The following is a 24935-nucleotide window of genomic DNA, read 5'->3' as shown; positions in this document are numbered from 1 at the left end:
TGCCATTCCGAGGGTTTAAAGTTCGAACTTCGGTCAAAAAGTTTTGCAAGGACTGCTATATGGTTCGCAGAAAGGGCCGAGTTTATGTTTACTGCAAGTCGAACGGTAAGCACAAGCAGAGACAGGGATAATGTAAATATGCTATAAATGTACATAATGAAGCTTTTAATTAGCTTTTAATCAGCTTTTGGTGTAGTTTTGAAACTTTGGAGAATAATTTTTCACTCAAATGTCAGCTCAATTTTCTTCGTCAACTCGCTCTCTGCTTCAACTTGACCGCTCGCGTGGTGGGTGTTTGTGGAGAGCGCATATTGACCGACGCTCTTTGGTTGGTGGGTCTTTGCTGTTTAGGAGCAGTTGAAACACTTGAAGAAGATGCCAGAGACAGAAGCAAAGCCTGCTGCCAGATGCGATTTATTTGCGATGAGACTTCGTGTTCTTGCTCAGCGGTTTGAGGAGAGAATTCTCGGAAACTATTGGCATTTCCATTTGCATTGGTTTTGGTTTGACGCTTTTTGGGCATCTCCACTTCGTCTTTGAGTTTTCCCAAGCGAGATAAGCTTTCACCAACAGGATTCAAATGGCGCCGAACGTTGAGATATTCTCTATTGAGCCTCTCGAACTCGGTCCGGGACTGAATCGAGTTGTGTCCCGATTGTAGCATCCTCAAAAGACCACTAATACTGCTGGATGAAGCTGCTCCAGGATCACTTGGTACTCCGTTAGATTGCTGCTGGTTTGGCGTATTGGAATTGACCGAAGCCGCTCCGTTGTCGAGATCTTTGATGTTTCCCAGACTGTAGTTGTGAGAAAACATGAGCTTGTTGAGAGATAGCGACGAAAAGTTGTGGTTCTCGGCGACATCCATAAGTGAATTTTCTCGCTGAAGCCATAATCGCTGCTGTGTACGGGTCTCGATATTATGGGCATGGTCGCTTTGATTGTTGGACGTTAGGTAGTTTTGCAAGCTCATATTTTGTTTGCGAGGTGCATTATATTGCGAGTTTGTGCGCTGCAAATTGGAGTAGATGGTCTGTTCCGGTTGATACGAGCTGGGTGTAACTGCATTTTTTCCGCTGACGACTGGCTCGGCAAGGTTGTGGTAGTTTGTGGACTCGATAGGATTCGCTTTGAAGGAAATACCGCTCATATTCTCCAGCGAAGTGGGCGCTACGGCGGTATACGGATGAGCATGGTCCACTTTTTTGGTAAGTCCCGTCAGTTGGGAGAGCAAGAGTGAACCCCCATAGAGGTTAGAGGACACACTTCCACCCAAGGGAGCGGCAGACTCAGAACGAAAGTCCTCAGAGCTAGCCAGGGCACCCGAAGTGGGACGATCAAGCTCCAGAACATTCCGGGACTCCTGGTTCGTTTGAGCACTTTTGGAGTCATTGTTCTGTTTTTCGCCTAATGCTGAACGTTCACCAGTAGCTGTGGCATAGTTTTGCTTGATAAAGTCAGAAGCCTGAGCATTAGCCTGAGCATCAGCCTGAGCATCAGCCGGGGCATCAGCTTGACCAACCAGGACACTATTCACATCTTTATTCTGCAACACTTCTGATTTATTGAATTCTTCTTGAGATTGTTCCTGCGATTTTCTGGACTCAACATCAAGCTCAGATTGAGATTCGGTCGGTGGTTCAGAAGGAACACTCACATCTGACTGAGACCGGGGCTCAACCAGTATACTTATTTGTGACCCAGATCTCGAATCCTGGCCATCCTCTTGAGACTTATGCTGGCGTGCTTCATTGTCATTGCCCTGAGGGCCATTTATTTCAGAAATCTCATTACTCTTATCTTCATCTTCACCATCTGCGTTTTCCGTATTGATATCTTCGTAGTCTTCGTTATCCTCATTTAGCCTCAAGATAGCCCTACCCTTGCGTGTACTGGTACGTATACCCCCTGAGGCTGGCGCCATACCTTTAAGAGAACCGCTGGACCGATTTGTGGTGAGCAGTGGTCCCAGTGTCGTCTTCGTTAACGGCTGCAATCCCGTCAATAATCCCATCAGACGGTTATTTCGGGTGAGATTCAGACGAGACAGCGGCCGGTTGACACTGTCTGTGGATTTGGACCGGTTTAGATTCGGCCTGAGTACAATAGTGGGACCGGAAGAAGAGGTGGAAAGTCGGGTGAGTTTGTTGTGGGACGAAGAGCGGACCATGGGTCTAACTCTGGATCCAGCCTTCTTCTGGTGCGTCGTGTGAGCCATATTGTGCTTTTTGCGCGCTTTCAGACCTTCCGGGGGACCTGTATATGTCTCCGAAGGTGACATGTTAAGCGGAGTACTCTGCGGTGCAAACGAAGGTGTTGATGTGTGTACTACATATAGTAGACGGTTTCGCCTAATTTGCAGCCAAGAGTACTGCTATCATTAGTAGAAGTATTACTTGTTACTTGTACCAGTTTCTTTTCTTTCTGTAATTTTGCCGTGTATTCTTGCCTACTTGCAATATACGTAATAGTACAATTTCTCAATATTCTCCTCCGGAGTCCTACGGACTCCTACGGAGTCTATGGTCTATGGAGCTCGGAACCTTCGTTGTTGTCCCTCCATGTATACCTGGTAGAGTACGGTCTCCAAATCTCCCGTGCGGGTCAACTCCTCGTGCTTTTGAAACAACATCAACGCCGTATATGCATCTTCCACCGAATCGTGGTTACCGGTTTGCACTTTTTCCTTGAGCAAAACGTACGCCAAAAACTTCAAACTAAGCTTCCTCTTAAACTCGGGAAGATAAAAGAGATCGGCCGTATCACGGACTTGAGTCTTGGGGACAACCAAGTTGATGCATCTGAAGTCGTTCTGTAAACCGTGGCCCACAAAGACACATCCCATATTGAGAAGCAACCATAATTTGCGGTAAACGGTTTGAAGCGTCACTAATGCTTTCTTAGACACTTCAGGATCAAGATCGCCAGGTTCTATGCCAGAAAAGCTGGTTAGATAGTCTTCAATGTGGCCGGTCCATACAATATAGTCGTCGATAAATGGGACACCTATATTTGGTCCGTTCCCTCGAAGCACCGACACTCGAGCCAACGTCAACTTTTTGGGTTTGATAAGCTTCCGTGTACCAGTGTATCGTATCTCCAACTGCTCAGGTTCCGAAACTACGAATTCCGCATCGATAGCAATTAGGGTTCCAATTTCGGGTGCCTCTTGTTTCGTAAGGAGCTTGTACTCTTGGCGATGGCCCTCTCTGGCGGCTCGTACAAAGTGGTCTCTGTATATGATGGAGGTGTCGAGGTCCTGAATCTTTTTGAAAGTTGAGGTTTCAAAGTACAGAAAATCCTGGCCTGGTTCGCTGTAAACTATAATCACGGGTTTTTTCCACGAGTATGAAAGATTGAGTGCTTCTTCTTGTGCAATGGGCATGACCAAGAAGTCATTGAAAAGATACCATTGGCCTTTAATTTTGACAAACGAGACAAGATTGTGGGCTCCGCGCTTTACACCCGGACCATGACTTATTTCACAAACGTATCCCAAAAGTTCGTACTTGCGACCCCTTCCAGCGTCGACAAACCTCTCATCTTCGCCGATATGAAACTCAGGAACGAGCCATCCGCGACAATTGTGGATCTGTTGGAGCTCAAAATTGGTCATACTCAAGTTGATCAGCAATACTTTTGGTAAACGAACAACCCGCTGTCTGGCATTGACAGCATGGGGTCTTCCTCGTGCTTCACATTCTCTGCACGACGCCAGTTTGTACTGGTCCATGAAATAGTCCATATAAGATAATATGGTGATCTCGGTTTTTTCCGCTCGACGAAGCATTGCTAGTTTGTTCAAGTACTGTTCGGGAGGACTGGTCAAATCAAAAATCAATTGCGATCCCGTATGTGTTTCCGTTTCAGTGCACTGGCTCTTGATTTGCATTTCGAGTTTGATACCCATGATATCTTCGATTTTTTCCGAATTTGTATGGCGTCTCTCTCGTTGGTTGCTGGTGAGCTCAGATAAGAGGTAATGGTTGAATCGAATAATGATTTCCCGAAGACCATCGGCATTAAGACTTTTCTCTTCGTCGGTATTGATGACTCCAGCGGAAGCAGCACTTGCACTTTGGGTTAATAGCTGGGAAAAATTGGCGATTTTGACATTGCGGCCCTCGGCTTTGTGCATCATGTCAAAAAGATAGCCTAATTCTATGAGCAAAGACAGGCCCTGGGGGTTCCACAGGATGATTTCGGGTCCATTGGGCAAGTATTCGGGAAGCAAGGACTCCACCACAGAATTGTAAAATGCCGGAGCAGCACGGTACAATTGCAAAAGTGCATTGGTGTACGAGTTGTCGAGGTGGTTTTCAAGCCCACTACATGCTCCGTTCGACTTGTTGTAGTAGTCAAAATCAAAGTCATCCACCCCGAACTTGGAGTACTGGATCTGGAGCCGTGAGTAGCAATGTGGCACCGAGGTGGGGGATTTGAGATGGAAGATGGAATTTTCAGCGTGGATCATATTTTCGTTAGACTCGCCGTCCCGTTCACTGATGAATCTGGGAGCGTTGCTGTTGCTTCCTGGGGGCTCCCGTAGAGATTGGTATGGCTGCGAAATGTTTCGTGGTCCGTGCGCAGTTCTGTCGTATGGTACAAATGCACCATGACCGAGGCTAGTGTCCACTTCAGCAGGAACCTTCAGAAGCTCCTTGGTGAAGACCATGTCTGTGGCATAGTTGGAGAGGAGGTAGTCCTTGTAGTAGGGCATTCCTACCGAAGACAAAGGGACGGGATCGTCGACCTCAAAAGGCGGCGGAAGTGGTGCTGGTATATCTTGCTCTTCGAGCGGTGCAGGAAAGTTGACAAAGTTGGTATCGCTGGTAAACGACCAAAGATGAAGCAGACGGCCCTCGCTGCAGCAAATATATTCTCCATTGTCGCTAATTTCCATTCGCGAGATTCCTGGCGATGCCGGCGACATGTTCACTTGATACACATTCAATTTCAGCTGGTCAAATATATCGACAAACTCAAGCACGCCGGTGCTGGAGGCCACTATGACTATATTGGGGAGCTTAGGATGGAAGCGGACGAACGAGGCCCCATTGGGAAAAGGAATGGGTGAAAGCGATTTCATCATGCGAGTATCGATAAGATGCACGAGCGGATCTGTGATGTACGAGGTGCCGCCTGCGGCCGAAGAATTCTTGTGGTCGTATCGTCGGCGGGCCGAATAACCGCATGTTGCTATGTAGTTTCCCTGCACCGCCATATCGCTTAACAAGCCAGAATGAGCAGGAAAAGATTTTACGCTGGAGTTGCTGGCGGTATCAAAGAGCTCCACAGTCCCATCTGTGGTTCCCAACACCAAAGTCTTGGCCACAGAGTCCACAAACGATAAATTTCCACTGTGGTCAAAACCAGTTGCAACACATTTTTGCATATCTAGGCTACCAAGTGAGTGAGTTCCTCCCACAATTATGTCGTTGCCGGTCCCTAGAGTCGTCATACATGACAAATTACGCAAAACATTGGCCGAATCCGTCACCGAAGCCGCCGTAAAAGTGGCCTGAGAAAGTCCACGACGAGAATTGAGATTGACACAATTTTGCAGAAGCGAAAGTATGCCACGCAGATGGTTGCGCTGCTGCACGACCGGAAGTGGCAGCGTAGTGGCAGGGAATTTCGTATAAGGATAAAGTTGGAAAGGATAACCTGCGTTGGGTGTAAATGAACGAGCCAGACCCAGAGAGTCACCACACCATAAAAGGTTATGAACACTATCAAAGAGGAGGGAAGTCACCGGGTCCTTCGAGGCCGGAAACAGGTATAGCTGGCGTTAGTTTTGAGCCACAATGGCTGCGAGAATACTTACTTCTTCCCACCCCTCCATTGTAGAGGTGATGTTGATGAATCGCGAACTTTGGTGGTGTTACATAAAAAGGCGTAGTTGGTTACGTAAGCGGGAGTTTTCTTATCGCTTACATAAGCGTTGCTCACAGTCGTTTCCTTATCGCGCCAGCACACGTTTCCCTGCATGCTCCACCCGCAGCCCACGCTTTTGTGGCACCGATAAGGTTGTTGTTCTTCTTTAATACCGTTGTTTATTTCTTACAACAAGGTTGGGCGTCGTTTTCGACATTTTTTCTCAACCTATTCCACTAGTTGCATCCGCACTAATGTACAAGTCGTTTCCATCATTTGTGGTGCCTTGGTTCAAGCGTAAAGATTCCGGCAATGATAAGCCATTGAGGGCGGAAGATGTGCCCACCAGTTTCACCATGCCTGTTCAGAAGCTGGACGGGGCGGGCGTGAAGCTTTTGAACGTGTCGATGAACGACCTGGAGGATGCTTTTGTTGATATTAGTTGCCGCCAGCTTCTGTATGCTGAGGCGGCGCAAATGGGAGTCGAATGCCCGGGATCAAATGTGGGATTGCCCGAGGTAAGAACGGGGACCAAGTCTCCAAAGGGTAACAAAAAGGCGCGTTCCCAACACGAGGATGCTGATTTGGGCCAATCTGTGGTTTTTGCCGAGAAACTCAAGTCTGACGCTGCGTACAGAAACAAGAACAAGCACAAGAAACGGAGAAAGTAGCATAGTAAATCGATGATGACCACGTAGGAGCAAGCACTGGAGATTGTGTCTATGAGAGAATTCGAGAATTTGAGAGTTTGAGAACACGAGAATTCTCGGTGATTCCACTTTAGCTACGAGAGAACTACTATGGTACCAAATGACGCATCCACCAATCCGACCCTTGCCAATGAGACACCTTTTGCTCGAAAGAGTCAGGTTTCGATCACAATGCATTGTTGCGCATCAATGCCAAATTTGGTTGTGGTCATGATGCTGACCACGTTGCGGTGACCCACCTCCACGTTTTGAGGTCACCGTTTTTGATCGGTTGCGCGTGCTCGAACGCGACATAATGTGGAGTGCATGAGGGGTCCCTCGGATGCGACCGGATCTTGAGTGGACCAAACTGACCGGATGTGACCGAGTGACCGAGTGGCCAGAAATGGGCAAAGTGAACCAAATGGCCAAATGTGGACCGGAACTGAAAATCTTCTTTTTGACATATTCTCGTACTTCTAATAATCACCTATCTGTTCTTATAGTGTTTCGATTTGTAGAATTGATTTGAAAGCTTTCCTCAGATCTCGGAACTCGATTTTATACACTTTAATTCTTTTCAATCTCTCTTGTCCTATCGCTACACTGTGTCTTTTTAGTTTTATTGACTAAATAGAAATATTTTTTTTTGTTTTTATATATTTTTTAAAATTCAATCACATCGACTTTTAGTTAAGCAATAACACAGTAGTGAGCTGGGTACCCTCTTCTAACATGCTTGACAACCTTTCTGTTGTCTCTGGTCTCGGCTTGAGTGGAAGCGGAAGTGGAAGTAGTTTGAGCGGCCATTGTAGTTGTTGTTTGTTTGATAATGATTTTAGAGGAGGGTAGCTGCTCTTTTATACCCTTCGTGACGTATAGACACACACTGGATGGTTCGTGCTGAAGGTTCAGTGCATGTCAAATGCAAGCGTCAAGGTGAAAAAATTGCCTATTTGAGCATCGACAATGTTTCGCAGCCAAGGCACTTTTGCCAAAATAGTTCAAAATGAAGCTTATCGCCGCGGAATCAGTTTCAGCTGCCATTCGGTGTTGCACCTTGTGTTTCAGGAGATTTTCAAGACCTCAGAAGTGATTGGCAATGGAATTGACCATAAGCCTTATGTCGAGCTGATAGGTTGTCTGCCGCGGCCAGTGCGGCGCCCCTACTGCACATCGCTGCAAATGAGATGAGCTGAAAATTTATTGTGTAGCATGGGTTCCAAAAGAAAGCACGAATCTGGCGATGTGGAGGTGAAGAAGCCCAAGCACGACAATGAGGTGAAGGGAAAGGAGAAGAAGGAAAAGAAGGAGAAGAAAGAAAAGAAAGAAAAGAAAGAAAAGAAAGAAAAGAAAGAAAAGAAAGAAAAGAAAGAAAAGAAGGAGAAGAACGAGAAGAAGGAGAAGAAGGAGAAGAAGGCGAAGAAGGAAAAGACTGAAGAGACTGAAGAGACTGACTCTACCGTTTCTACCGTGTCGTCCTCTTCTTCAGGATATACCCAGGCCGCGGAATTGACTGCGCTTCCTCAGAGCGAAATCGATGAGTTTCTCCAGACCAACGAGGTTACCGTTGAAGATCCTCACAAACTTGGGTTTAGACCAATTCTTTCGTTCGACCATGTCCAGCTCCAGCTGAAGATAGCACCTATAGTGACGAAGTTTCCCAAACCAACTCCTATTCAATCTGCTTCTTGGCCGTATCTTCTCAATGGTGATGATGTAGTCGGAGTTGCCGAGACCGGGTCGGGAAAAACCTTTGCATTTGGAGTGCCTGCCATCAACAACATCATCACCGACAACAAGAAGGGCCTTCGGGTTTTATGTATCTCTCCTACCCGTGAACTTGCGCTTCAAATTTACGACAACTTGACCATGCTCACCAAGAACTGTGGACTCACTTGTGTGGCTATCTATGGAGGAGTGCCCAAAGACCAGCAGATCAAGGCGGTGAAGACTGCCAGTGTTGTAGTTGCAACACCCGGAAGATTGGTGGATCTTCTCAACGACGGGGCGGTGGATTTGAGCACAATTGACTATCTTGTACTTGATGAAGCCGACAGAATGTTGGAAAAGGGTTTTGAAGAAGATATCAAAAACATCATTGGATGCACCAACAAGCAAAGACAGACACTCATGTTCACAGCCACCTGGCCCAAAGAAGTTCGTGAGCTCGCGGCAACATTCATGAACAAAGCCGTCAAGGTGTCGATTGGAAACCGGGACGAATTGGCTGCAAATAAGCGGATTACCCAGACAGTGGAGGTGATGGATCCTCGTGATAAAGAGCGCCGATTGCTCCAGTTGTTGAGGCAATATGGCTCGGACCAAAAAATCTTGGTTTTTGCCTTGTACAAAAAAGAAGCCACCAGAGTGGAAGCCATGTTGCGTCGTTCCGGGTTCAATGTTGCAGCCATCCACGGCGACTTGCTGCAGCAGCAAAGAACTTCTGCACTTGATTCGTTCAAGCGTGGCGACTCGAATCTTCTCTTGGCCACCGACGTTGCTGCCAGAGGCTTGGATATTCCCAATGTCAAAGTGGTGATAAATTTGACTTTCCCACTTACCGTGGAGGACTATGTGCATCGTATCGGCCGTACTGGGCGCGCGGGCCAGACAGGTATTGCACACACCCTTTTCACCGAGCACGAAAAACACTTGAGTGGAGCATTGATGAATGTTTTGCGAGGAGCAGGTCAGCCAGTGCCCGATGAGTTGCTCAAGTTTGGCGGTCACACCAAGAAAAAAAGCCATCTGGCTTACGGTGCATTCTTCAAAGACGTCGACATGACCAAGACGGCGAAGAAGATCAAGTTTGAGTAGCTACAATATAATTTAGAGTAAGAGCTATAGACTAAAAGAACTATACACTATGAAAAGCTAATATCTACGGATCACACAATAAAACTACGCGCGCGTTGACGTGTCCTCGGGTTGTATGCAGTACCCATCGGTTCTATATGCAGGCGTGGGCTTATTCATCAGCGGTTGCAAGAATATTCCAGACAGCATTATATAAATCATCCGTTGACAATAACACCTAATTTTTTTCAGGTTCTGGTCGCATAGAGCATTCTCATTTTTTTTAGTGTGCCACACCATTTCATGTTAAGGTCTGTTATCCTCCTAAGTTTCTTTTGGCTTTCGGTGTTTGCCACCTTCAGTCCACTCGGAACTCCCGAATTTTGCTCCCAAAACATCACCCTGTCATGTAATACCACATTATCCTACATCAGCAGCCTCAACCAGGCAGTACGGCCTCTTGTCTTGAGTCTTACCAAGATGCCTTACTTCCGGTACTTCAAACTCGACCTCGACAAACAGTGCCGGTTCTGGGATGCCCAGCACTTCTGTGTCACGGAAAACTGTGCTGTGGAGGTTCTTCCCGAGTTTAATTGGACAGATGTGTCCAGCGAACACCAACCGCTGAAACTCGGCCAGATCAACCGTCCTAGTGCCACGGGTGCTTCCGACGATAACTCGGAAACTTGTGAAGATTTGGACTATTGCCACATAGACGACGACCACCACTGTGTGTTTGTCGACTTGGTGGAAAATCCTGAGCGTTTTACAGGTTACGGAGGTGCCCAGGCTCATGATGTCTGGCATGCTATCTATGCCGAAAATTGCTTCCCCAACACCAACCCGATGTCGATGACAGAAAACGGGTCGCCCGAGCTGTGTGTGGAAAAAAACCTATTCTACAGAATGATTTCGGGAATGCACTCGTCCATCTCGGTGCATTTGTCGAACGAGTACTTGCTGCCTTCTGGTGACTTCTATCCGGACTTGTCGGTGTTCATGGAAAGAGTGGGCTCGTTCAACGATCGTTTGTCGAACGTTTTTTTCAACTATGCTCTTGTCAGTCAGCTGATTGTGCGGTTGGCGGAAATGATCCCCATCGCAAAGTTGGCGTCGGACGAGTCGGAGCAACTGCTTCTCGCCAACAAAGACGCCGCTATCCGCGATGAGTACTCGCTGTTGGTGTCGCAAGTTGTCTCCAAATTGGGAGAGAATGAACTTTTCGACACATCCTCGTTGTTTAAAAACGTCCCTACTCTCAAAGAAGAGTTCCGTGCCAGGTTCAAAAATGTCAGTGCCATTATGGACTGTGTGGGATGTGACCGGTGCCGCATGTGGGGTAAGTTACAGACCATTGGCTACGGTACCGCCATGAAGATCTTGTTCGAGAACGATAACCAAGCTCAGCTTAAATTCAGAAGAATTGAATTGGTGGCTTTGTTCAATACATTTGAGCGTCTATCCAAGTCCATAGACGCCATTGACAAGTTCAAACAAATGTACTTGGATCACTTGGAAGACGTTCGCAAGGGTAAAACCCAACCAGGTAATTACGAGACCCCTGGAAGTAAGAAGTTTGACTTCCCATTCTTCTCGACACCGAACATTCCTGCGGCACCGGCACCAGAAGTGAAGAGAGCAGCGCCTCAAAAACCCAAAATTGTGAAGCCCACTCCCAAAAAGAAGAGGACATTCAAAGAAGAGTGTAAGGCTTCTTTCGACGAGGTGATGGACGCTTTGAAGTTTGTGCTTAGTAGCTACTACAAACTTCCTATTTTGCTTTACCAGTATGCGGTGGTGATAGCCGCCAAGGCGTGGAAGATTTTCATTGGAGTGGACCCCGAGTGGGACTACTACACGCAATCGCCATTGTTTGTGGATTACGGTACATGATGTATATATGAATAGAACATTAGACATAAGTATGGACGAAAGTAGAGAAATAAGCATGAATGTTTCGAACAGAGATTAAGGAGAACATAGCAGTTCAATAGTGATAGAACACAGACTGGTTAGTTGATCAGCAGCCGCGATTACAAGTGAGAAAACCAATTACCATTTATTAAACATTCCCGATGTTATATCTACAACAAGACAGCAGCCAACCCAGCAAATCCGGCAGCACCAAGCATAGCCTTTTGGCCAGCAGCCTTGGCCTCGAAAGTGTTAACACCAGCAACGGTGCTATTGGATGCAGCAGAGTTGTAGTACGAGGTGAGGGTGGCCTGAGAGGTGATGGTGGCCTCGACACCGGTGGTCTCGTAGACGGTAGGAGTCTCGGTGACGTCGACGTAGGTGATATCCGAGTCGGACTCTTCAGCAGGAGCTGGCACTGGGGCCTTAGTTCCAGGAGCAGGAGCAGTAGTGGCTGGAGCTGATGAGCCAGGAGCAGTGGTGGCAGGAAGCTCAGATGCAGGGCACACGGTGGTGTAGACGGTTTCCTCGCCGTTGACGGTGGTGGTGAGGGTGGCAGTCACAATCTCTTCTTCAACAGTGGAAGCCGGAGCCAAGGTGGAAGCGGGGGCCACGGTGGATGCCTCTTCGGTGAGAGGGCAAACGGTGGTGTAAACGGTCTTGACACCATTGACGGTTTCGGTGACAACAGTCTGGGTGTGAGCCTGGACGGTGGTGGAGCAAGCGTCGTGCGAGCAGTGGGTGACGGTGACATCGGTGGTATGGTGTTCGGTGACGGTGTCGACGGCAGTGATGGTGGACTTAGCGGCGACCATAGAAGCCAAACCCAAAGCAGATAAAACGGTGTATTGCATAATGAATGTATGAGTTTGTAATGAAAACGAGTGGAAAGATGTGAATGACAAGATCCAAGGGGCTTACCGGTCCCCTTTATACTTTTTCCATATGGATCGCGATTCGGTACCAAAGATGAAAATTGCTGCAAACGCGGTGTCCGTATTCCACCCCCTTGCGAGGTGCGTACGCGTTCGTGGGACGCGTCCCAGGCTGAGACAAGGAAGCTGCAGTGATGTGGGCGCCTCCAAGGCGGTGGCACGCGAAAAAAACCACCAGGGAAAACGCGTTGTTTGTTGTGTAAACGTCTTTTGTTTGCAAACATTCGCGAAACGCGCCCCCACACAGGCACCTTCGCGCGCAGGCACAAGAATGCGACAATGAAACGAGCAGAGATGCTAACCGCAAAACGATGACGGGACGGAAAATTTGGAATAGTTTGTTGACGCGACATATCGGGACCCGGACCCCTGGCAGCCGCGATATTGGGCCCCAAAAGCCGCGATATGGCGTTTTCGCGTATCTCGCCAAGAGGTTGCAAACCGGCTGCGAAAATGAAGTGAAAAATAATTTTGATTCGAGCTTTCTTCTTGTAAGTGCTTCTTGTACACTATTGTAAGTGCTTTCTGTAAGTGCTTTCTTGTGTTGGTCTTTCTCGTGAAATTCTTGCTGGCTTCCTCAAGTACTTCCAGTACATCTTGTACATCCTCTGTACATCTTCTTGTAAGTACTAACCAGTACTTTCTTTTTTTTTTTATTGGTTCAATCCAACATCAAGTTCATTTCCCAATCCTTGATCACACTGACCCAGTCGTCTCTTGTCTCCTTCACCTTTTTTCTTCGCCAAACCTCCAACATGATCTGCCGCGCTCCCCAGTAACTACCCAAGTACTGTGCTATATCAGCACCCCATTTCTTGAACCCCAATTGTAGCTCCGACGTGAGTGCTTCACACCCAGCAATGAATCCTTGCCAAAAGAGCGGAATGATAGACGCATCGCCTTTTTTTATGAGACTTTGAATCGCATTGAGATGATTCAATGTTTTCTCTACATGGTGCTGTATTTCTGCCGGCTTGACTCCTTTGACAAGCCGACTGAAATATATTCGTAGCGCATGGTAGAATGACATGATATGGTGATACGTGACTTCGTGCATGGGACTGGTGAATTTTTTTTCATCTCCTTGGATGGTGAAGAGCTTCCAGTCGACTTGCCAGTTGCAAAGACCTTGGTCAACCTTTTCTACTTTATCTCCTAGGTCGTCTGGAAGCGGTTTGTTGCTCTCGGTATAGTAGATTTTGGTCCGAACAAGCAGAACCACATGGCTGAAGAGCACAATGAGTGAGTTGGGGAGCCCATAAAGTGCATCGGTTGCAAAATTTTCGTCCTTCTTCATGGTATTGATGAGCTTTTTGTTGACAAACAGCGGCGAGTTCTGTTTGGTTTCACTTCCACCCGCTAGTCGCAAGTTCCGATCTCCGCTATTGATGATAAAATCTATGGTTCCTTTATCTTTGCGGTTATTGGTGTCGTACTGATCGCCGTTGATGTCGTAGCCGCTCTTGGAAAGCTGGGTAAAATCGTCCTGGATGTTTTGGAGATCAAGGCATGTCAGGTCCTGGATCAACTTGAGCGACAGGAAAATGCGGTGGAGCACTCGTGCTTTGGAAGAAAGCTTTTTCTTGGTTATCATCTTCGCACTGATAACTCGGCCGCACCACTTGATGTAGAAGTTGGTGTCTTGCATTGTTCCCCAAACCAAGTCTACCGAGATCATAGACATCACCGCACAAAGCACATCCTTGTACTTTTCGTTGTTGACACAATGCTCAATGCCGGCTTTGGAATCACTATGGGACCCCAATAAATTTTTCACGAAAAGACTGGCTTGGTTGCGAAGTCTGATCCCGAGATTAAGATAAAACTTCATGGACTCGGAGTTTTTCGGGAACTTTGATTGCAAATTGAACGCCAGCACAGCGAGTAAGGCATTCAAAAGGGCATTTTTGGCATCGGATGTCTTCCCCAATGCCAGAAGCTCGCCTATAGCCATGAGCGCCCGAGGAAAGTAGATCATTTTCCAGGGATTTTCCGTCAATGGAATAACAGTCATGAGATCAGCTACCTGGGTCACATAGTAGTTGAGGAGGTACCTTGTCAAAGGTTGCACTTGTAGAGCTGTACTTGGGATACCCGCCAGAGAATCTGGAATCGAAAGCGCTGCGATGAGCTTGGGCTGTAATGGAGCCTGAACTATACTCATTATACTTGCGGGCATTTGTGTCAAGTTCATGCTATCACCTTCTACCAAACTCGAGGAATCATCGTCGTCGTTTGTTGTTGATGCTTTTGAGGCATGCAAATGAATCTCAAGACTCTCGTTGAGCTGGTATGGGTTGCTGTAGAAGTAATTATTGTAGTTGGAATAATTCGAGTGCACCCCAGGCTGGTCCATGAAGCTAGCATGCTCGGTATCGAGAAGCTGAGCATTTTCAGCACCTGGAAAAGCGTTGTGGTTTCGATGAAACACCAAATTGAGAAATTCGTTGTCGTTGGCCAAGTTGTAGTTGGAAGTGTTTCCAAGATCCGATAAGTCGTTTTGGCCAATGCCCGTGATAAAGTCAAGGAAATGCGAGTCTCCGTTCAAGGCGGCTGCGGTAAGCAAAGCGTCGTCTCGCAATTCGTTGGAAAGCCAAAGTTGGTCGTGATTTTGTTCAGCGACAACTGTGTTCGCAACTGTGTTAACTGAGTTAGCAACTGAATTAGCGACTGAATTAGCAACAGAAGCAACAGAATTAGCCACAGAATCAGCCACGGGTTCCACAGCCAGAACTTCCTTATTTCTTGGCTTTCCTTTAGATTCGACAGCTGGAGCTGATGGCTCGGCCGAGCTTACTTTGGTGCCATCAAAAACACCAAAGGGCCCCAAAAGTTTCGTCTTCAGTTTCCCATGCACCATAGGATCGTTCACAGAGTTGTGTAGTATCTTCAAATCGCGATCCATATCGTCGTACGACAAGTAAGGTCGATGGTCTTCGTCCTGGCCTTCCCATCGCACAAACCCAACATGGCGCCGGTGAAAAATATCTGGAGTTGCCTCATCGACGCCTTTCGAACCCACGTCTACTCGCTTACTGGGACCATCAGCCGTGCTTTTGTTACGTTTTCGTCCTCCGGTGTCAAATATTGCTGGCTCCAACCATCGAAGCTTGATGTCGTATCCGGCACATATCACCTCAGCTTTCAAGCAATTGTTGCATGCTGGACGCCTCAAGTCACACCTCACCTTTCTGAACCGACACGTGAAACACCCCACAAAAGTTTTGGATCTTTTTACTCCATTATGCTGCGTCAATGGTTGATTGGCTTCATCCACATTTTGGTTTGTGCTGCTTGTAGGCTTCTTAACATCATCTTCCATCGTCAAAAAATCAACCCAATGGAAGCTAGACCTTCCTGTGCAAGTAGAGTTATTGTCCTGGTGCACCAAGTTCCAATTCTAGTATATAATACGAGATATGGGATCTCCAAAGCTATAGGTTCCGATGAGCTGCGTGACCGATTCGGCAGGAGATAGCGGCTGTTGTATGCAGTCGCTGGGGGTGGTCCGATTTGGGTTTTCCAGCGGTTTGCGTACGCGCGCTTGTGGTTGCGGCTAATGGCGGCTAATTTACGAGCGGCGCCTCGCTACGGCGGGTGGTGGGGGCGCACCCCTCCCCTTTTCAAGGGTTTTTGGTGGGGGCCTCGATTGCAATTGTCGGTGGGGGCTTGCAACGTTCGACTACTGCCACAAGGTCAATTATTTGTGTGACAGTACTCAAAGAAAGCATGAAAATTGTTGTGCTTTCCCAAGGCAATTAGAATATTTTTGTGCCTTTTTTTTCAGGGCCGCTAGTCTTTTCTTGTGCCGAGCAATCAGACCTCAGCCTACTCGTGTGCCTGCATAATAGCTTCAAGTAGATATATAAGGGACAGGGCGCTTCGGGAAAGCTTTACATCTGCCCAATTGTAGATTCTTACTCAATTTTCAAATACTGAACTAAAAATGACGCTAGCAAAGCATTGGAAATACGGGAAAGATGAAGATTTGACTTTGACTCATCTCCGCGGTTTGGCAGCTTCAAACCCCACAGTTTCTTTGATTCCTCTGGAAAAGGTACTTTTCAGCAAAACCTCCGATACCAAATCCAAAGTCACATTGATCAGCGGTGGTGGCGGTGGCCACGAACCTTTGCATGCTGGTTACGTTGGAGATAATCTTCTTGATGCTGCTGTCAGTGGCTCTATATTTGCATCTCCTTCTACTAAGCAAATTATGGCGGCGGTGAAAACCAAATCAGACAAGAAAAAGGGTACTTTGATCATTGTGAAAAACTATACGGGAGATGTTTTGCACTTTGGCTTGGTTGTCGAAAGGGCTAAGAGCGAAGGATACAAAGTGGAACTCTTATCAGTCACAGACGATGTTGCAGTTGGCAGAAAACAGAACGAAATGGTAGGTAGAAGGGCGTTGGCTGGCACAGCTTTGGTTCACAAGATCACTGGTGGATTGGCTGCAACTGGTGCCGATTTGGAGGATGTTTTCAAATTGGGTCAGGCAGTGAATAGCAACTTGGTGACTCTTGGCGCTTCCTTAGACCGCACTTCTGTCCCAGGAAAGGCACATGAGGAGATTGAATTTACTGGTGAAAATGAAGCAGAACTTGGATTAGGAATCCACAACGAACCTGGTGAAAAGATGTCTCCCATACCTAACATTGATGAGCTTATCAAAGATATGTTCCACAAGTTGTTGTCCCCAGAAGACAAAGACCGTCATTACGTCAATTTTGATCTTGAGAAGGATGACTACGTTCTTCTTGTGAACAACATTGGTGGTACTTCGACATTGGAAATGTATTCGATCACGGAACATATTATGAAGAATCTACCATTGTCCAAGAAGCCAAAACGAGTACTAGTCAGTGACTTCGTTACCTCCTTGAACGCTCCCGGCTTTTCAATCACCTTGCTTAACTTGTCTAATATCGCCAATGGTGATGCTGGTGTATCATCTGACGAAGTGTTAAAATATATTGATGCACCCACAAATGCCCCAGGCTGGAAGCCCAAGACTTTTGACTCCAAAGCTTGGGACGATTCTACGGAAGAAATCGACTCTCCAATGGCCCACACAGACGTCGTGACCAGTGACATAAAAATGGACCCCAAACTGTTTGAATCTGGCTTGAGAAGTGCATTGAAGCAATTGAAGGAAACGGAGCCAAAGATCACTCATTACGACACGCTAGTGGGTGATGGTGATTGTGGTGAAACTCTTGTGGATGGAGCAAATGCTATATTGAATGCTTTGGAAAGTGATGAGAAATTTAAATCAAGGTTGTCAGATCCAGTAGCGACGTTGTCAGTGATCACCGAGTTAGTTGAAGACAGTATGGGCGGTACCTCCGGTGGCTTGTACTCAATTTTCTTGACGGCTTTCGTGAAACACTTGCAAACTATAAAAGAACTCAATTCTAAAGCAGTGGGTCAGGCGCTTTATGATGCATTGTACGATGGCTTATTCAAGTATACTAGAGCTCGCACTGGTGGTCGTACTCTCATTGACACTTTGCAACCATTTGTCGACTCGTTAAGGGAAGATGGTGATGTTAAGAAAGCAGTTGATAAGGCTAAAGAAGGATGCGAGTCTACCAAAAAATTACAGGCCAAATTTGGAAGAGCTTCGTATGTCAATGAAAAAGAGTTCAAAAGTGAAGAGGGTGGAATTCCTGATCCGGGTGCATTAGGACTACTCAGTGTGATCGAGGGCTTTGTTAGCGGCTATTGATGCCTTGAACGTGACCTCTGTATCTAGTTTATTCGATTTGCTCACATTACCAACCGCAGTAGTTCCAGTCGTCACCTTGGTGGTTCTGACCCAATATCATAAGTGGAGCCCGAGGGGGAGTTGATACCCATCAATGTCACAAGAATTGCCCACGTTTGAAATTCATTCAGATTCCTTCAAGGAAGTAATTGTCGTTGGCGGCGGAACATGTGGTCTCTCTGTATGTGCAAGGTTGTGCGAAAGATGTCCCGCTTCGATATTCACTGAAGACGAACACCAGAGAGTTCACTGGTTGCATAATAGAGGTGCTAAGGTTGATCTTATCAAGCGTAGACTATCAAACACCAAGTATGGCATGCTCAAAAAACCAGATCGCTATGTTCAAAAAAATTTTGCAGCCAGTGATTTGTTAGTCCTTGATGCATTTTCAGACAAATTTATGGCCCAATGGGATAGTCAATTTGAAGCCTTTCGTATTCCCTTCCTTAGATCCCCTATGTTTTTTCATGTTGACCCGCAGAATGTTGATGGGTTGGTTTCCTATTCGCATATGAATGGCCGAGAGAAGGATCTCAAAGAGATAAAGAATGTGGTAGGTAAAGAGTATTCAAAACACCAATTGAAGAAACTCACGAAGAAAAAAATGAAAGAAAAAAGGTGTCCCGCTCCTAGCGAACAGGACGACTTCAATCATGACAGACCAGGATTAATCGATATTAATATGCGTGATTGGAAAGACTACTACAGGCCCTCGACAAAATTATTCCACGAGTTTTGTCACGATATCATCAACAAGTACCAACTCAAAGATATCGTGAAGAAAGATCGAGTTGTGAATATTCAATACGGTTACATTGAAATGCTTGACACCAATCAGACAGGAAAAGGGTTTTTAATCGAGACTGAATCGGGCAACAGATTCGGTTGCAAGGCATGTATAACCGCATGCGGGCACGAAGGAAAACCTGCTTATCCTATAGCCCCTTTTGTGGAGGCTCCACATTATCCTTATGGAAGCTGCCACACTTCACATATTATCAAGAAGCAAGTTTGCTTTCCTTCGCCAGAGTTGATCAAGAAAGTGAAGCAAGGAAAACAAACAAAAGTTGTCATTGTTGGGGGCGGTTTAACTTCTGCTCAGCTTGCAGACACGGCGATAAAGGAAGGTGTTGGCAAAGTCTACCTCGTCTTGAGAAGTAATTTGAAAATCAAGCATTTTGATTTCCATTTGGACTGGGTTACCAAGTTTAGAAACGTCAAGAAGATGTCATTTTATCTCAAAGATACTGACGAAGAGCGCTTCCAAATGATTCAGGAGGCAAGGGAGGGGGGCTCAGTCAACCCAGAATACTACAAGATTATCATGAACCACATCCAAAGTGGTAAATTAGAGGTACATATGTATACAAACATCGTGGATCAACTGTGGAATGCAGAATTGAATAAGTGGGATTTAAGGCTCGAGTCGCGGGACGAGACCTCACGGCGTCCTCGATTCAACGAAAAGCACCAAGGGACTTGGAGCTTGGATGAAGTGGATTATATTTGCTTTGCAACTGGAATGCAAGCTGATATCCATGCTCTTCCTTGTTTCAAATCCTTGATGGAGTCTCACCCTATCCGCACGGTTAATGGTTTACCATGTCTCACGGACAACTTGCAATGGAACGATGAAGTTCCTTTATTTATGGTTGGTAAGTATGCCGGGCTACGCACTGGGCCAGCTTCAGCTAATTTGGATGGTGCTAGGCTTGGAGCAGAACGTATAGGGTGGTTTATTCAGGACATGAGGGAACGGGGATTTTTTGATTGGAACATCGAAAACAAAGATATCTATTCCCTTAGCAACGACGACTGGCAAGATGCGGATGCGAGCCAATTTCAGCTATCTAGTCTCGAAAAAAGGATGCAATTGGCAAGTGGACAAATGAACTGGTACTCGCTCTTGCAAGAGGCTTAGGTTAAATCTCCTGCGCTGTAATAAATAATTCAGTAAGAAACAAACTCGGCATCATCAGAACCATCAATGGGCTCTCCATTGTCACGCTGGCTCCAAATCTTCTTGGTTCTCCTAAGTGCAATCTGTGCTCCACCAGATCCATTTTGACTCGAATTCTTGAAAAATTTCATCATTGTGAACCTACGCTCCTCCCCTTTGCAATTCATGGCTGCTACCAACAGAGGCCATTGGATCATCATCCCGGCACACTTTATCGCTGCAGGTCTCTCAGGGACAGTAACCAAAACTTCAACGAAGGAAACAAGAATGGACGTTATCTGTTGAACGGCAGGGGAATCATAGGGTGTGTTCAAGCCTTTGGTCAAGAGAGTTAAGACACCTCCCAAAACGTATGCCTGATGGCATATGTCCATCCAGCTCAAAATCTTTTCTTGCTTGTTAACAAAGACACGTTCCAACAAATGGCCAGTCGTAGGTTGTCCAGGTCTCAAATCACTAGGTGACATAATTCCATTCTTATTGATGAATTCGATTTCAGTTTGCTTGTATAGATCCGCGACAACTCTGAGAATCTCAAAAGCATCGACAGTTTCATTTTGTCTAATTTTGTTAAGAATCTTGACCAAATCTCGAAGATGAGCGACACAACTGTTGTGGTAACCGTAAAGAATATTGAAACCATTCTCTTTTATAAACCCTAAATCCTTCATCACTTGGATCTCATATCGATTACCAGGGTTCATCAAGGAGTCGATTTCAGAGTTGGTCTTGAGAGTACCGCCTTTACTTGAACTGATTCCCGCTAGGACTTCGAAGGATACAAACCAGTATTTGCAAAATACTAAAATCTTTGAATTTCTCCACTTTCGATTGTTAGAAGTGTACTTTAATAGCAAGTCCTTGGCCCCTCTCAAGTGCGGTCGCCAATCCTGCTTCAGATTCGATGCATTGGCCGAAGTCAATAGCAAAACTGTCAAGAGCACAGCCTCAATGTTAGATCGAAGGTCCACGGTCTCCTTTTCGTCGCCGTTTCCCAACGCAGGTCCAAGTAACTTGAGGCACTTCGACAAATAACTGCAATAAGCTTCTTCATCGGCTTCATTTCCGTGCCTGACAAAGGACGTCTTTGCTCCTTGGGCAAGAACCGCAGCTAGGAGAAATGGTTCTTTAGCCGCTCTCTGAAGCAATATATCACGAGCAGGATTAACGTAGGTATTAGTAGTCTCATCCCAAGAGCAAAAAGGAAGGATAATATGAGCAAAATGAGTGTAGAACTCCTCCAAGTAAAGCTTTTCATGGGGGCTGCTCACCTGAATGTAATCAAAAGCTATATTTTTCAGGTCTAAATCAGGCTGGTGGGGCGAGCTGGTCCGCATGTTCCCGTCCTCCTTGATATCGCTCTTGAAGTTCGCAGCATCGAACTTTCCATCGTAATTAGACTCAAACATGATGTTGCTCACGATGTTGTTAAGGTCAGATGCTAATAAATTGAGGTCGTCCTGGTTGAAATACTGGTAGTTGTCTAGAATCATCATGTTGTCATTCTGTGTAAAATCGGATACTGCGAGATGGTTTTCATCTGGTTTGGGATGATGCAACCCAGGAGTGGTATACATGACCGGCGAATCTTGGGATAAGGATGATCCGGGCAGAGTGTTACCTTTGGAAGTGTAAGACGAAGAATGATCTGAAGACAGTAAGCCATTCAGCGTGTCATTCAATAGATTCAGAATGGAAGATGGAATATAGCGGTGCTGTGGTATTCCATATGGTGAATAGTGATGGGGCGGGAGCGGGATAGGGATGCCATGTTGTTGCTGGGGTTGAGGTGGGTGTGAAAGATGATGCGGTTGCGGTGCTGCAAAATGTTGCTGATGTTGAGGCTGTGAAACTGGCACATGAGGATAATGGGCATAATGATTGGGCATTTGTAGTTGATTTTGAGCTTTATTTTGAGGTAAGCTCTGGCTCGGAGGATACTGTTGATGACCATTCGGCTCATTAAAGCCTCTTGATTCTTGATTCGGCACGTTCATGAACCTGGCAGGAATTTCAGGCTTGATAGCGGTAGTACTGTGAGCCGAAACAGGTTGTGGTGTTATCTCGCTTTTTGGGGACGAGCTTGAGCGGGAGGTCACAGACCTACGTGCAACTCGAAGTACCTTCTCACCAACATCGGGATACGAACATGACTTTTTTAAGCGCTCACACTGCCAGCAGCTGGGTTTTGCTTCATCACATTTGATCTTTCGACGCTTGCACTCGCGGCACCCATTCTTCGAGTAGTGTCGTTTTCTCTCCTTGGTTCTATGAGCAGCGTTGGTTGGACTGGTAGCCATTTCGGAAGTGTGGTCTTGAGTATCTTGGTCTAACCACATAGACTGTACGTCGTAAGCAAACCCGCCACAAGGATATCAGTGGCTGTTTTGAAACCCCAAGTCACTGTCGAAACTGTTGGTTTGCTATGTTGCGATTACTAGCCTATACTCAAAAAACACAAGGTGGTTTCAATTTCTTCAATATGACTAAAGTGCGCGCCGTGGGTGCAAGGGGTGCTAAATTAGCGGCTGATCGGAAAGAAGGTTAGAAGTCCTACCGGTCCGAGGTCGGAAGTTTAAAGTTTAATATGTGAGGTTTTTTTTTATCCGCCTTCCCATGCAAAGAGCCGTAAATGCACTGCGCCGCAGCTTCTGCATTCGACACTGTCACACGCTTGGGATCTGAGCCGTTGAGTGCCGACTCGAAATATAATTGCGCACTTGCATGAAAAGCGCAAAAAAGAACGTCATCATAGTGGGGGAGAAGCTGTCAAGAATTTTTACGGCCCAACAGAGTAATTCCGCCGCCGATAAATGAGAAACAATTGCTCGGTTTCAATTGATATCGGTTCGGATGGTGAATTTTTGACATATTGCCAAATTTTGTAAAAATTGGAAAGTGATGTATTGACTCTAAATAGAATTACGCACTGTACAAGATATGAGCCAGCTCATTGTATTAGGTTCGTCACAGGCGTTTTTGCTTCTTGGTGGCTTGTGGCTTGGTTTGTTGAACATTTCTCTTCTTTGATTTTTGAGCCGCATTATCTTGCGGGCTCTGGGGTGTGGCTCCGGAATTGTAGTTTTGGCTAGAATTCAAGAACTCGTTGACATCAAACTCATCAAGGTCATTCTTGGGACTAATCTCTTCAACAGTGCCTTGATTCTTCTGCTGGTCTCTCTGCTGCTGTGATGCCAAGTCTTGTATCCAATCTTGAACTTTTTGTAGAGATTGACCCTGCTTGTTGACATCCTGCTCTATTCCATTTATAAGGTCGTGGGTGGAGTTCCCATTGGCCTCGATTGGTGATTGCGAGCGGTTAGGGAAGTATGATCCATTGGAAACAAGTTCAGGGAAATAATGGCGAGGAGATGATACCGGTCCTTCCTGATTCATGATTTGTTGGTACATCTTGCTCAAATTGGGACTGTTTGTAGGCGCGCTATTAGGTGTATTCTCGTAGGACCTCATTATCTCTTCAATGGAGTCAGGGCCAGAATTAGAGCTCAGCCTACCCTCATCTTTACTTGAAGGACTTCTCTGGTGAGCTTCGTTTGTGAGCATTAAACGAGGCTTACTGAATGGGCTAGGAGATCTCTGAGGATATGGATTGAATTGCATTGATGCCAGCTGACCCTGCGGCTGTGATGAAGGATAGGTTTGATTTGGATAATACGCAGTCATGTAATGTTCTCCTTCAAAAGGTGCGTTGTCCACCTCCAATATCTTGCCTGTGTTATTTCCATAAACTGCGGCTAAGAAATGCAATATCTTGTCGAGTGTCTTTGCCTGCTCTTTCTGCGCCTCACGAGTTCTGTTGTTCTCAGTCCAAAGGGTCTGATTGTCCTTGCGAATTCTGCGAAGATCTTCACCTATAGCCATTTGATTCATCTTTATTTGGTCTAGTTCATTCATGACCAAAGCAAAGTTCACTTGACTATCATTATTTTCACCTTCTTGATTTCCATTTCTGTTCCTCACAATCTTGTCTAACAATTCTTCATGGCCGCGAATGAAATTGGGGTTTTCAAACTGCCAAGCTTCATCGTTGCCTCTTTCGTCCTTTTGGTTATTCATAGTTCCGCTAGTGATGTCTTGCACTTTATGCCACCCGTACATATTCAATTGTCTCACGAAACTGGCAAAGTTGTTATGTTTGAAGTATTTAGGAAGAACCAATTTCATGAAATCTTCTCGATGGAAAACTTGAAACGTTTTTCCGTCCTCGTTCCACCTGATATACTCGTGGTTGGCAGGATCGTTAACCATTGACCAGAGCTTCACAACAAAAGCCGGCCTAGTTTTCGGACCCGTACTCTCTTTTTTCTTCTTAGGCTGTGTCATAGGCCGCCTGTCAGGAATATCAGCCTCTGGTTTTCCTTTTAACGCAAAAGGTTGTATTGTGAGCCCATTAGGTATAACCGACTCCGAGAGAGGCTGTAATGGTGGATAGAATTTAGGCTGGTTAAACGTTGCAAGCTGTTGGTTACTTGGGAATTCTGTGCTCGGGCTTGGAGCCAACACTGGAGTATAACCTGTTGGAGTGAACCCAGAGGGTTCATAAGGAAGTTGCTGATAATTGTTGTTCTCGTTGTTCTGATTGTTTCCCTGGGGCAGATCTACGTAGTTGCCATCATTATTGTATTGGAGCTTGGGTGTTCCTATAGTGAGCGGGATGAGATTGCTGGCCCCATCGTAGTTGGATGTGTCAGGGAGGTTTCGATCTATGATGTGAACATCATCTTCATTGGCCTCCGGATGAAATATTTCGCCAGTCTGATGCTCGCTGTTGAAGGTCTCGGACATGACTCAGGTTCCACGAAATGGTTGCAACTTGCAGCTGATGTCCCGGGCTTTAAACAAAGATTTCTGGAAATTGCTAGAACATTCTACCGCAACCGCGGTGTTTGGGCCTGCCTATACTAGTTGCGAAAAGAGCCGAAAACGTACACTGTACATGAACACTCATACTATTTCTTATCTCCACTAAT

General features: G+C 46.2%; 12 protein-coding genes across 12 annotated transcripts; 5 read left to right on the top strand and 7 right to left on the bottom strand. All coding sequences in view use genetic code 12, as the record gives it.

Moving 5' to 3' along the window:
* Positions 1-250: 250 nt before the first annotated feature.
* On the bottom strand, positions 251-2281 carry TCO89 (Tco89p; the record flags this gene model as incomplete). Its single annotated transcript, XM_001486809.1, has 1 exon — positions 251-2281. One exon carries the CDS (start codon positions 2279-2281, stop codon positions 251-253), a length of 2031 nt encoding a protein of 676 aa, XP_001486859.2.
* Positions 2282-2527: 246 nt separating this feature from the next.
* On the bottom strand, positions 2528-5461 carry PGUG_00235 (poly(A)-specific ribonuclease; the record flags this gene model as incomplete). The annotated part of the gene is made up of 1 exon (XM_001486808.1): positions 2528-5461. The coding sequence occupies one exon, from the start codon at positions 5459-5461 to the stop codon at positions 2528-2530; it is 2934 nt and encodes a 977-aa protein (XP_001486858.2).
* A 670-nt stretch (positions 5462-6131) lies between these two features.
* PGUG_00234 (uncharacterized protein) lies at positions 6132-6548 on the top strand (the record flags this gene model as incomplete). The annotated part of the gene is made up of 1 exon (XM_001486807.1): positions 6132-6548. The coding sequence occupies one exon, from the start codon at positions 6132-6134 to the stop codon at positions 6546-6548; it is 417 nt and encodes a 138-aa protein (XP_001486857.2).
* Positions 6549-7781: 1233 nt separating this feature from the next.
* DBP3 (RNA-dependent ATPase) lies at positions 7782-9386 on the top strand (the record flags this gene model as incomplete). Its single annotated transcript, XM_001486806.1, has 1 exon — positions 7782-9386. The coding sequence occupies one exon, from the start codon at positions 7782-7784 to the stop codon at positions 9384-9386; it is 1605 nt and encodes a 534-aa protein (XP_001486856.2).
* A 282-nt stretch (positions 9387-9668) lies between these two features.
* ERO1 (ER oxidoreductin) lies at positions 9669-11258 on the top strand (the record flags this gene model as incomplete). The annotated part of the gene is made up of 1 exon (XM_001486805.1): positions 9669-11258. The coding sequence occupies one exon, from the start codon at positions 9669-9671 to the stop codon at positions 11256-11258; it is 1590 nt and encodes a 529-aa protein (XP_001486855.2).
* A 191-nt stretch (positions 11259-11449) lies between these two features.
* PGA6 (Pga6p) lies at positions 11450-12133 on the bottom strand (the record flags this gene model as incomplete). Its single annotated transcript, XM_001486804.1, has 1 exon — positions 11450-12133. One exon carries the CDS (start codon positions 12131-12133, stop codon positions 11450-11452), a length of 684 nt encoding a protein of 227 aa, XP_001486854.1.
* On the bottom strand, positions 11839-12567 carry PGUG_00230 (uncharacterized protein; the record flags this gene model as incomplete). The annotated part of the gene is made up of 1 exon (XM_001486803.1): positions 11839-12567. One exon carries the CDS (start codon positions 12565-12567, stop codon positions 11839-11841), a length of 729 nt encoding a protein of 242 aa, XP_001486853.2.
* A 308-nt stretch (positions 12568-12875) lies between these two features.
* Positions 12876-15536, bottom strand: ARG81 (Arg81p; the record flags this gene model as incomplete). The annotated part of the gene is made up of 1 exon (XM_001486802.1): positions 12876-15536. The coding sequence occupies one exon, from the start codon at positions 15534-15536 to the stop codon at positions 12876-12878; it is 2661 nt and encodes an 886-aa protein (XP_001486852.2).
* A 624-nt stretch (positions 15537-16160) lies between these two features.
* DAK2 (dihydroxyacetone kinase) lies at positions 16161-17945 on the top strand (the record flags this gene model as incomplete). The annotated part of the gene is made up of 1 exon (XM_001486801.1): positions 16161-17945. The coding sequence occupies one exon, from the start codon at positions 16161-16163 to the stop codon at positions 17943-17945; it is 1785 nt and encodes a 594-aa protein (XP_001486851.2).
* A 133-nt stretch (positions 17946-18078) lies between these two features.
* On the top strand, positions 18079-19905 carry PGUG_00227 (uncharacterized protein; the record flags this gene model as incomplete). Its single annotated transcript, XM_001486800.1, has 1 exon — positions 18079-19905. One exon carries the CDS (start codon positions 18079-18081, stop codon positions 19903-19905), a length of 1827 nt encoding a protein of 608 aa, XP_001486850.2.
* Positions 19906-19934: 29 nt separating this feature from the next.
* On the bottom strand, positions 19935-22283 carry LYS143 (Lys143p; the record flags this gene model as incomplete). Its single annotated transcript, XM_001486799.1, has 1 exon — positions 19935-22283. One exon carries the CDS (start codon positions 22281-22283, stop codon positions 19935-19937), a length of 2349 nt encoding a protein of 782 aa, XP_001486849.2.
* Positions 22284-22911: 628 nt separating this feature from the next.
* CTA8 (stress-responsive transcription factor) lies at positions 22912-24750 on the bottom strand (the record flags this gene model as incomplete). The annotated part of the gene is made up of 1 exon (XM_001486798.1): positions 22912-24750. The coding sequence occupies one exon, from the start codon at positions 24748-24750 to the stop codon at positions 22912-22914; it is 1839 nt and encodes a 612-aa protein (XP_001486848.2).
* Positions 24751-24935: the final 185 nt, after the last annotated feature.

Source organism: Meyerozyma guilliermondii, genomic scaffold (assembly GCF_000149425.1).
Source record: "Meyerozyma guilliermondii ATCC 6260 scaffold_1 genomic scaffold, whole genome shotgun sequence".
In the NCBI taxonomy this organism is placed as follows: Eukaryota; Fungi; Ascomycota; class Pichiomycetes; order Serinales; family Debaryomycetaceae; genus Meyerozyma; species Meyerozyma guilliermondii.
This window is presented reverse-complemented; position numbering and strand designations above follow the sequence as displayed.